The sequence below is a fragment of the Silurus meridionalis genome, chromosome 16 (assembly GCF_014805685.1).
Source record: "Silurus meridionalis isolate SWU-2019-XX chromosome 16, ASM1480568v1, whole genome shotgun sequence".
NCBI classification, from domain to species: domain Eukaryota; kingdom Metazoa; phylum Chordata; class Actinopteri; order Siluriformes; family Siluridae; genus Silurus; species Silurus meridionalis.
In genome coordinates, this window is record NC_060899.1 from 14,138,325 (window position 1) to 14,150,974 (window position 12,650).

Here is a 12,650-nt window from a genome sequence, read left to right on the forward strand (position 1 = left end):
TTTAAATGGTGAGTGTATAATGAGTTAAATCATACATGAAATGAGAAAAAAGACCATTACATGCATCCCTTAAATGCAGTTTAGTTTCAGTCATTGAAAATGAACACAGGAAGTGCAAATATTTTATCATGAGGTAAAGCAAACAAGCACAAATAATCAGAAAAATCACAGATTTCAAATTTGATCAACTAGTCAGATAAAGCATAAATAATATTCACCTGAGATTAAAGCCTGAATGCAATGAAAATTAAGAACTTTTGGACAACTTTGACCAAACTTGAACTTTGAACTTTGAAGATTTTACAATCATCACTAGAGAATCAAGAGAATCCAAAAGTCTGGATTGTGGTCCATGAGGTCTTATAATTATAATTCTACTAATTAGTTTTTGCCACAAAATACATGTTTTGATATTTGATTCATTTTTTTTTGTTCTGGGAGAATTTGTGAAAAATACCTGACTGTTTTTTTGTGTTAGGAGTTGAGGCTCCGCAGCTAGAAGTTACAGGTAAGTACAAAAAGTTACAGAAGTTGGCACTTAATCGTTCAAACTGACATCACTGTTAATTCAATTTCCATCTGTGTAGAGTTTGTAGTAGCTCCCTTTTTAAAAATCTCTCTTGCGGTCTTACGGAACTTTAGTCCAAATAAACCATAAATCAGTGGATTGAGGCAGCATCTGGTGAGAGCCAGAATATTGCAGATGTTAACGGCATTAAAGTGATATTTGACAGACATATAAACCACGACCTGAGGATAATTTAAGATGTTCAGAAAATGCATTATGTTATAAGGACCCCAAAAAACAAAGTAGGTAGCTACCAGAGTGAAGGCGAGTCCAGTAGTTCCGTGTCCCTGATTTGTTGTTGACCTGATAATGTTTTGCAAAATTGTGATGTAGCATAAAGCTATGAACCAAAAGGCGTACATATAAATAATAATCTCTTTATATGCAATAGCAAGAAATGCAGCATTACTGCTGTATGTACAGCCTTGTGAGTAAGGATTCGCTTTAGCATGCACTGTGACTGGCAATGATGCCAAGATGCTCATCACCCACACACAGATAAAAACCTCTGTAAAACTAGGTTCTTTCTTCCAGCCTGAGAGAGAATGCACAACAACCATATAGCGATGAACAGTCATCAACCCCAAGAGCACCACGCTGCTGTAAAATCCAACTGAAAAGAAAAAAAACTTGTAAACTTTGCAAAGTGCATCTCCAAGATCCAAATTCCAGATGTAATCACAGACCCAGAACGGCAGTCCAACAGTGAACAGCAGGTCTGACAGAGCCAAGTTGAGTATGAAGATGCTGGTCAGTGATCGAAGCCTCACATAGAATATGCTGGTCACAATAACAATAAAGTTACCGACAACACTAAGAATTACCACAATGCCGAGGAGGATGGAAACGGCAATGTGGTTTTTATGCCAATATTCATCTGTAGTCTCCATCAGTGTGCTCTCGTCTAAAAAACAAAGCAAGCATAAGTAAAAAGAATTCATCCTCATGCTGTATGTGTCTTTATTTTCTTCAACATAATGAAACATTAATATCAATAATATTTATTACTTGACATATTTAGAACAGAATTTTTCCTTTTTTTTACTCTCTATCAAAAATTCTGCATCATGCCTACCTCTGTATTTATAAAAGGATCTCCTTATAGCAAAGCAATTTTACCAAACGAAATTCGGTGAGTGAGAAGTTTACATTTGGAAAATTATATTTAAAAGTAAGAATCCTTACCCATTTTCCTTTTGGTTTACTGACTGAATTCAAACGAATCACTCAAAAAATGTGCAGCACTCGCCTTAACCAGCTCCAGACTTTCTGCTGTGTAAGGTTTTTAAGAGTGAACTTGCGAGTTGGAGCACGGAAGCCCTATCTATTAACATTTCCTGTGAAATCTTCTACGTGTCAGAAAAGTGCAGTAAGTGTGAACAGAATAAAGTATAAAAAGAAAAAAGGGCTCGTGCAGAACAAATAGAGGAAGAGATATATGACATACAGTGTTTCTGAATGTGATAAAAACAGCTCTGATCCGTCAATGCCTGGCCTCTAAAGTAGTATCTGACACCAAGACATTAGCAGAAGAGTCTTTTAAATTTTACAGTTTGTGAAGTTAATCCTTAATGGATTGAATTTTTTTGAACACAAGATGATCTCAATGATTCCTTTTTGTCATCCTTTTTTTTACTTCAAAAATACTACTACATACCAAGGTGCCTTTGCCCACCACAATGAATAACACTTTTTTGTGCTGTGTAAGGTTTTAAGTTGTAGCCCATCACCCCCACCTTCCACATTTCCTGTAAATGCTTCTACCTCTCAGTTATATGTCTCTGTAATCAGCAATAACATTAAAACATCTGCCTAATATTGTGTAGGTCCTGTTGTGTGTCATAACAACTCTGACCAGCTGGAGCCTGGACTCCGACTCCGACTTCAGGTATCTGGCACTATAACATTAGCAGCAGACTTGTTTGTCCATCACGTCTCATGATTTATGGCAAATAATTTTGTACTTTTACTTAAATTAAAGTTTAAAATGAGCGTTTTTACTTTATCCTGCAGTAATATTTTACCTAGTGTATCTTTACTTTAACTCATGCATGGTTGTGTACTTCATCTATCAATGAATATTAAATATATTAAACAGGAACTGTCTTTCTTAAATATGAGTCTCAGAATTAGAGCTAATATCGGAAGTATATCAGATCACAAAGCAAAAAAAAAGGAACATCAGTGACATTATCTTTGAGGTAGCTTGTTCTCAGCACAGCAGTGACAATGACATCATAGACTGTAAAATTTATTGCGTAAAAATCTATCAGGCTTGGCCTTTTTGACATGACTGGTTATAAACCCCCAACCAATGCTCTAGCCATGTTACCATACCACAAACATATCCCCCAGAGACACCATACATTTTTAGTTAAATGACCAGCCTTCACTCCCCACATGCATCAATGAGCCTTGGTCGCCCATGACCCTGTTGCCGGTTTTCCACTGTTCCTTCCTTGGACTACTTTTGATATATACTGATCATTGTTGCAGACCCAGTCGTCTAGACGTCACAATTTGGTCCTTATCAAACTTTCTCAAATTTGTATGATAAATGCTTGATGTAATCAAACACTATAATAAACTAAATGTAGAAAGATAAGATATGCCTTTATTTGTCCCACAGTGGGGAAAATTTTCTGTTACAGCAGCAAAAAAAAAAAGAAATGTGCAAATATGTAAAAAAAAAAAAAAAAAAAAAAAAGTAGAAAAATAATACAGAATATACACAACACAATGTATAAATACAAAAGAAGAAAAAAGAGACCACAAGTAAGTAGTTATAATATCAAACATATTGCACATAGGTAATATTGCACGTTTTTAAACTATTGTTATTGCACGTGCTGCTTTAAAAAACGTTATTTTTGTCAATATTGCACAGTTAAACAGTAATAATAGTGTATATTTTGGTGACTGGTTCACTGGGAGCAGCTCTGATGGTCTGATTATATCTGTAATTCTACAGTTTCCACAATGAGATATGTTCCAGGTAAACAAATAAAGCATGCTATTTTACAAATAATCGATTTCTTTTCTTTTTTAATACTGAATATCATGAGACAAATCATGAGACAAATTATACATGAAATAAAAAAAAAAGAAACATTAAACAATTGAACACATCCCTTTAATGCAGGTTAGTTTCAGTCATTTAAAACGAACACATGAAGTGCAAATATATCATAATAATGCAAAAACAAAGAGAAGTAATCCAAAAAAACACAGATTTTTGATTTTACACAGAACACAGAATTTTAATTATTCAGACAAAACGCAGGTCACATTCACCAGGGGTTTAACGCCGGAATGTGATGGAAAACTTTGTACGAATTTTGATGTGAGATTTCATAATCATCAATGCTTCTAAGTCAAGAGGAATCAAGAAGTTAGGAATGTTGTAAATAAGATCTTATAATTATAATTCTACTTATGATAAGTTGCAGCAAATAATATGCTTTAAAAGTTGTTTTTTTCCCCTTTGATTTTTGAGAATTTGTGAAAAATACCTGACTGCTCAGATTTTCTTGTTAGGAGTCAAGGTTTCAGAGCTAGAAGTTACAAGTGGTTGGTTAGAGAAAGTTACAAAAGTTGGTTTAATTAATTATTTAATTTGACATCACTGTCAGAATGAACTTCTTAAATTCCCATTTATTCAGAGTTTGCTCGCCTTAGAAAAATGTTTCGTGCAGTCTTACGGAACCTTAGACCAAATAAACCATAAATCAGTGGATTAAGGCAACATCGGGTGAAAGACAAAACATAGCAGATGTAGATGGCATCATTGAAATATTCGACAGGGATATAAAACCTGACCTGATGATGATTTAAGATGGCCAGAAAATGCAGTATTATATAAGGAGCCCAAAAAACAAAGTAGGTAGCTACCAAAGTGAAGACAAGTCCAGTAGTTCTGTGTCCCTGGTTTGTTGTTGACTTAAAGATGTTTTGTAGAATCTTGATGTACAAGACAGCCATGAACAAAAAGGTGCACACAAAAACAGATATCTCTTTATATAGAATAGCAAGAAATGCAGTATTACTGCTGTATATACAGCCTAAGTTAGAATTTGCTTCAACCTGCACCGCTACTTGCAATGCTGCCAAGATGCTTATTGCCCATGCACAGATAAGAACAACTGTAAAACTACATCCTTTCATCCAGCCTGAGAGTGGGTGCACCACACAGATGTAGCGCTGAACGCTCATCAACACCAGAAACACCATGTTGCTGTAAAATCCAACTGAGAAGAAAAGAAACTTGTAAACTTTGCAAAGTGCATCTCCAAGATCCAAATTCCAGAGGTAATCACAGACCCAGAACGGCAGTCCAACAGTGAACAGCAGGTCTGACAGAGCCAAGTTGAGTATGAAGACGCTTATTAATGATCGAAGCCTCACATAGAATACACTGATCACAACAACCAGAATGTTACCAACAAAACTAAGAAGGACCACAATGCCGAGGATGATGCATATTATAATGTGTTTGTTATCCATGAATATTGGTAACTCATAAATGTTGTCCCAATCGTAAGAGTAATTCTGTGAAAACCAATAGTCATCTAGTGTAAACTCCACCAGGCTTTCTGAAAAACAAAGCAAGGATTAAAAAAAATACATATTTGCCATCCTGTTTTGTTACTACAATTCAAATTACTCTGTCTATATCCTCATATACACTATATTGCCAAAAGTATTGGGTCACCTGACCTTTCCTGCTATATGTGGTTCTTTTCTCAAACTGTTACCAAAAAGATGGAGGCACTCAATTCGTGGCCTTTCGTAACACCCTTGTGGCTGAGGAACACAAATATCCTTAAACCCACTCCAAAATCTAGTGGAACATCTTCCCAAAAAAGTGGAGGGAATTATAGGAGCAAATTGGGACTAAATGTGGAATGTTTAAAAATCACATACCCTGTACCAAACCAGGTGACCCAATACTTTAGGCAATATAGTGTATGAATCAATATTCTTGGGCATAATAGTTTAATATTAACATTAAATACTATTCATTACTTTAAATATGTAGAACACAAGAACAATTTATGTATCTCAACCAAAAGTTCTGTGCCATGCCTACCTCTGTATTTAGAAAACATCTCCTAATAAAATCTCTTTATAGCGAAGCAAATTTACAGCAAAATTGGATTAGTGTGAAGTGTACAACAGGAAATTGTCATTTTGATTATCAGTGTCACCCTCGTCATGTATGAATGTCAGTAATGTTATTCTGGAATGAGGAAGTGTAGCAGATATTATCGCTACTGAATCAGATACAAATAATTACTGGGGTTTGTTAATGATTAGTGTCAAATTCCAGAAAATATATATAATTACATATATAAAAAAAAAGCCTTACCCATTTTCCTATTGGTTTTTCTGACTGAAGTTCAATGAATCCCTCAAGAAATGTGGAGCTTAACAGGGAGTATCTGTAGGACAGTTGTTTCAGTGTTTCAGTTCCCTCTTTGTTTTGTAATTTTTTATATTATGCTTCATATACTGGATCTGCAGTTTTCCGCCTTAACCAGAAACAGTCTTTTTGCTGTGTAAGGGTTTAAAGAGAGAATCTGCAACTTGGAATACAGAAGCAAATCATCCCCACATCCTGTGAATGCTTCTGTGTCATAAAAGCCCTACCTCTGTGTTTATAAAATGATCTCCTTCTAGCAAAGCAATTTTACCAACAATAGTTGATGCTTGAGAAGTTTACAACAGGAAATAAGATCTCATTTTGATTATCAGTGTCAAGCTTATCTGTCTCTGTTTACACAAAATAGCAGTACATGAAATGAATGGTTTTGCTGTTTGTATGCAACAAAACATTTTTTAAATGTCAGTAACGTTATGGAGAAGTGATAGCGGATGTGATCGCTAATGAATCATATACAAAAAATGACTTGATTAATTACTTGTTAATGATCAGTGCTGTCAAAGTTGAGAAATTGTATTTTAAAGTGAGAATCCTTACCCGTTTTCCTTTTGATTTACCGACTGAATTAAAAGTAAATAATATAATTAAAAATACTGTAAAAAATAAAAAATTTTAGGTTGTGCTTTATATAGTGTTTCTGTTGTGTAAGGTTTTGAACTGTGACCTTGCAGCTTGGAGCACAGAAGCCCATCAGCCCCACATCTTAACATTTCCTGTGAAGGCTTCTATGTGTCAGAAGAGCACAGTAAGTGTAAACAGAATAAGGTTTAATTAGAAAAAGGGCTCATGCAGAACAAATAGAAAAAGTTTAATGATATACCGTATGAATGTGATAAAACAGCTTTGATCCGCAAATGCCTGGACTCTACAGTAGTATCTGACACAGAATCATTAACACATGATCCTCTAAATCTGACAAGTTGTAAAGTGGGGTCTCTATGGATTGGACTTGTTTGTCCAGCATGTGCCACAGGTACTCAATCTGGAAAAATCTGGAAGCCAATTCAACACCTTGAACTTTTTATCATGTCCCTCAAACCATTTCTGGTCAGTTGTTGCAGTGTGGATATGCAAGACACATTATTCTGTGGAAAGAAGTCACTGCCATTAGGGAATATCCAACACAGACTCACGGCATTTCGTGATATAGTCACACACTCATTTATTGATACATTTTCATGGATGAGAGTTTCCAATCTCCATAGCTATAGAGGCAGAGGATCATGGGTAATGCTGACAGAAATGCCAATGGTAATCTTTTTTCCCCATGTCAGAGAATAAGACTCTGATTTATGGCAAGGGTGAGGGTTAGACTGTAGTAAATAAACACAGACTTCTTAATTAACCGGTAGAATAAATTTACTTTGTTTTGACTGGAAGGAACCACTGATGATAGTTTACAATAAAGAGTAGCTTCCCGAATATAAAGCATGGTGCTTAAAGATAAAAAAAAAAGAAAAGAAAAACAAAACAGTACAGCATCTGTGGTATCCAGTGGCAAAAAGAAAACCTTGACACCAAAAACACTTTCTAATGAAATAAATTATATAGAAAGTCATCCTCAGTGAGGATGACTAAATAAGAGGGAAATTTAGGTCTACTGTATGAGCACGAATCAATAGATTATATTTCATGACTATATCACAAAATGCAGTGAAATTGGGCTGGAATATTGTTTTCCATGAAAACGTTTTCCATTGTTTTTCCATCGTTTTCAATGTTTGGTTTTTAAAGGTCACCCTCAACACATTTGGTACATTTATCAGCACTCAATTTGTTGAGCATTTGATTGACAGTGAATCCTGATGCTGTAAGCAAAACACCTCTCTGTGAAATAACACTACTTGATTTTAATAATGAGACTGTACATTGTTGAACAAACACTTGCACATGATAAGCACTTAATAGTAAAAAGAAAAAATAATATATCTGCCAATAGAATAAAAAAAATTTGAAACCGGTAAAATAATATTTGTAATTGTAAATTTATAAACAGAAATCTTAGAGAAATCATACTTATATATTATGTATAATGTAATATTCCATTCCATGTAATTATTCTTTTATATCACAAATTTAAAGGTAATTTTCACCTTTGTGAAAAAGTTAATACACTTTGTATGCTTAAATAAAAATAAACTTTTTGTTAAAACTTTGGTACAGATTCCGATACCAGAAAAGAAATAGAAAGAAAACCTTATATGTTATTTGTGTTTTCCAATAAATTCTCGAGCATGATTTTTAAAATGCTTTGTCGAAATAAAATCTTATAATCAGTGGGGAAATATTTTACGTTTGTGGTCATTTTTTACAAAGAATCAGAGCCATAAGAGTAATAATGATTATTGATTATATTTCACATAAAACATACAAAACCATAGATTGGATTTTCCTTTAAAATACACGTCTAGCACATCAGTGTCCAGATTTGAAAAAACTTCCATGAATAACAGATGTTTGTGAATGTGGTCCCTCATAAATGAAAGAAAAGAAAGAATGTGATTAGGAAATTCCAGAAATCAGGAAAAAAAATAGCATTTTGTCTAGAATTTGGAGGTCACTAATAATCATGATTCATATGCAGCGCTGGGACGTAATTATTCAGCTTGAGACAACATTCAGATTTACGCCATCCTGATTTGAGCAGAATTTAAAGTTGCTCGCCTTTGAAAAATCTCTCGCACCGTCAGGCGGAACTTTACACTGAACAAACCATAAATCAGTGGATTGAAGCAGCAGTGGCTGAAAGCCAAAAGTTGGCAGATGTAGACGACGTACGGTAAACCGAGTCCTTCACAATATCTGAAAAGAAAGATCTCATGGTATTCTAAGAGGAACAGAATATTCACTATGCTATAAGGAGCACAACAAATGAAGTAGGTCGCTACCAAAATGAAGGCAAGTCTAGTAGTTGTACGTCTCTGGTTTGTCGGTGACATTAAGATGGTTTGCAGGATTCTGATGTAGAAAAAAACCATGCCCAAATAGGCACACACAAAGACAATGATCTGTGTTAGCAACAGATGCAGTAATGCTGCTGTAGCCACAGTAGGAAGCATGGCTATTTACCTCAGAGATGAGGGTGACATGCACTGTAGCTTGCAATGCTGCCAAGGTGCTCACCAACCAAGCAATGACGAGAACGAGGTTCAAGCACCGGCCTGTCTTCCATCTTTGGCAAGGGTGCACCACGGCTATGTAGCGTTGAACACTTATTAACACCAGGAACACTATGCAGCTGTAAAATCCAACAAAGGAAAAAAAGATGGACACCTTACACCCTGCCACTCCAATTGTCCAACTCCAGAAATATATGCAGAGCCAGAGCAGTAGTCCGATAGTAAGCAGCAGGTCTGACAGAGCCATGTTGAGTATGAAGATGCCGATCACTGATTGGAGCCTCACGCTGAATACGCTGATCCCAACCACCAGGACGTTACCAACAAGACTGAGGATGATCACAATGCTGAAGATTATGGGAATTGCAATGTGACTGTATTCAGCCTCTGATCCATGGTCACATATAAATGCATAATAATCATAATAATCATAATATAAATATGAATTATAACTAGAGTTTAATTCATTTGAAAGCTCTGCCATTGTGCTGTATTCTGGAAAGCAAAGAACAGAATAGTAAATTAAAATAATTTCAATTTTTAAAAATCTGAAATAAAATCTTGTTTTTGTGAATGCATTTTAAATAGAAATACTGCTTAAGAAAATATTTTGGGGGTGTTTCCCAGAATCGATCAGATGCTATCACATGTTCTGGAGGTTTGCAAAGATCTATCTATCTATCTATCTATCTATCTATCTATCTATCTATCTATCTATCTATCTATCTATCTATCTATCTATCTATCTATCTATCTATCTATCTATCTAGTCTATCACATTGTATATACTGTAGATATGACACTGTACTGTTAATAGCATTTTGCTCTGTTGCTAAGGAGATGTAATAGTATAGAAGTGTAGCAGTATCAGAACGTTTAGTAATTAAGATGTTGGACTTCTGATCAAAAAGCCATCATTTAAAATCCCATCACCACTGAGCTGCCAATGCTGGGCCTTTGAACATGCCCCAGAATTGGCCATGAACAAAGTTTTTCTCTCATATATTCTCATAGAAAAATGGTTTAATCTGTGTAACAATATATTTTACTTCTGAGACATTCACTGAACAGAAAGGGAAAATATATCCATACATTGTATTAATAATGTAACAGAAGTAAATACATCTATTCAAACAGCAAGACATCTCTTGGAGTTATTTGAAAACCAAATGCATGTTCTTAGCGGGAAAATCATTCAAATAATTCTTCACTCCTTAAGGAAATTTAAAACATGAAGAACAACATGAGGCAAATTCTCCTTACAGGTGCTTGTCCTTCAAGAAATGTAGACTGCACATGTATAGTACACCAAGCACAATAAAATACAATAATGTATAGAATTTATATATTTTTCTTTCGGCTGCTCCTGTTAGTATTGTTTGTCCCCATATTACTTTGTCCTTTACATGTGCTTCTTTTAAATCAACTACTTGCATGTCTTCCCTCACCACATCCATTAACCTCCTTCTTGACCAGTGCGTACCTCCACCTCTTCAGACTCTTCTCAACCTGCTCCCTACTCTCACAACAAATCCCAATATCATCTGTAAACATCATAGTCCACGGAGACTCCTGTTTGACCTAGTCCGTCAACTTGTCCATCAACACTGAAAACAGGAAAGGGCTCAAAGCCGATCCTTGATGCAATCCCACCTCCACCTTGAACCAGTCTGTCGTATCCTACTGCACACTTCACTGCTGTCACACTGTCCTCATACATGTCCTGTAGGTTCAAAGTTAGCTAGCTGAATATGAACCACTACCCGTGGCACACTTTGTTAGTTAGATACCTAGCAAACATTAGAACACTTAAAAGCTTAAATACAAAACGTTTGCCGGATAAATAGTTATGAGTTTTGGTTAATTTGGACAAAATTCGGTTGTACAAGCCAAATAAAAAGCAACTTGACGATGCAGCTACTTGACAATGACAGAAATATCACCAGCTATAGTCAGTTATATGGAGGAATGTCACAGGAAAATCATATTAAATATATATAAAAAGTTATTTTTATTTTATTTCACTATACTATTATTTACTGATATACTATTAGGGGAAAATATACTTTATTTGGTACTCAAATACACTCTATTTGGTACTTAAATACACTCTACTCCAGAACATGTAGGTATGGCAATTTATTTCTCTTTGGTGGTAAAGCACTGCTAGTTCACTGATTTGACTAATCTATGCACTATAAGAAAAACAGTGAGCCAAGTGAAAATCACTTTACAGAGCACTGTAAAAACAAGATCTATTGCCATCTCAAATGAGAGGTGACTCAAAAATATGGTACAGACAGCAATTAATTTAAGATTTGAGATTCTGTAAATTCTGCATGCTATTGTACATTTTACCATAATTTGATTCAGCATTATCCAAGTTCATGTTTCATTCAGAACAGGATTACGAAGGTGTTGCAGGGTTGAGTTTAGAGGAGAGAGAGTTTGGTAAAACGTCCCTTACATTCCACACTTTTCACACCCCTAAAAGCCCTTAGCACTTCTCTTACTACTTCATGTTTTCTTCTTTAGGGAACCTCTGGCAAACCACAAATATTCAGGCTAATATTGCAATTGCTGTGGTGCAGTATAAGACCTGTAGACATGAAAGTGTACTATGTCTCCACCTCAGGTCAGTAATGATGGAAGACCACCTCAGTGGTCAGTTAATGAAAAAAAATAAGATACAACATTATACCAACACCACTCTTGTGTCTTTCTTTGACGTAATGAACTCACAATCAAAAGAAAAGAGAGATGTGTGATGTGCAGATGTGCTTGAAGCTTCTTTTCCGACTCAATTTACATTTTTATCACAATAAGTACTGGAGCACATACAGAAAATTGTGTTGTCATGGAAACCCTGGCCTTTTAGGAAGCATTTGAGGTGCCCATGGCGATCAAGCCATCCTGTCAGGGGGCTCGGAGAGGAAGAGGATGAGTAGGAAGACAGAGTCATAAATAGAGATAATAGTATAGAAAGAATATAGAAAAACATTTAAAAAAAGGAAGTCAAAAATGTTTTTAAATAGTGAAATCAATGAATGTTTTTCTTTCTTGGGAGTATAATAGAATATTACATTAACCAAATACCAAAGAGAATTTGAAGGAACAGTAACTAGTTCCTGTGGAATCATGAATGCTGGTGATGCCGGCCATCCTCATTTTCACTTTGCTATAACTCTTAGTAATTTTGAAAAGATTTTACCTATACATATGGCATCCCACTAACACATCTGGGTTAAATATATGCAGTGGTGGACGAAGTACACAAACCATGTACTTGAGTAAAAGTAGATACACTTGGTAAAATATGACTCCCTTACAAAGTGTCCCTTTAAAGATTCACTTGAGTAAAAGTACAAAATTATTTGCCCTCAAATGTAATTAGGTATCCAAAATACTATGCTTTATTATGGCTATAATGTTTCTTTTATTATTTTTTTGTCAAAAGACTCTTTACTTTATCAACTCAGTTGATGTGGAAAGACTCTAATGTGACTCTCAGCACACTGAT

The 12,650-nt window shown here is 35.2% G+C and overlaps 2 protein-coding genes across 2 annotated transcripts; both read right to left on the reverse strand.

Annotated features, from left to right (window-relative positions):
• Positions 1 to 1,834, reverse strand: LOC124399170 (chemokine XC receptor 1-like). Its single transcript, XM_046869930.1, has 2 exons — positions 1,754 to 1,834; positions 1 to 1,472 (listed from the first exon to the last, which is right to left on the reverse strand). Exons 1-2 carry the CDS (start codon positions 1,755 to 1,757, stop codon positions 547 to 549), a joined length of 930 nt encoding a protein of 309 aa, XP_046725886.1. The 5' UTR covers positions 1,758 to 1,834; the 3' UTR covers positions 1 to 546.
• Positions 1,835 to 3,343: 1,509 nt separating this feature from the next.
• Positions 3,344 to 6,172, reverse strand: LOC124399136 (chemokine XC receptor 1-like). Its single transcript, XM_046869864.1, has 2 exons — positions 5,937 to 6,172; positions 3,344 to 5,160 (listed from the first exon to the last, which is right to left on the reverse strand). The coding sequence occupies exons 1-2, from the start codon at positions 5,938 to 5,940 to the stop codon at positions 4,223 to 4,225; spliced, it is 942 nt and encodes a 313-aa protein (XP_046725820.1). The 5' UTR covers positions 5,941 to 6,172; the 3' UTR covers positions 3,344 to 4,222.
• Between the last annotated feature and the right edge of the window lie 6,478 nt (positions 6,173 to 12,650).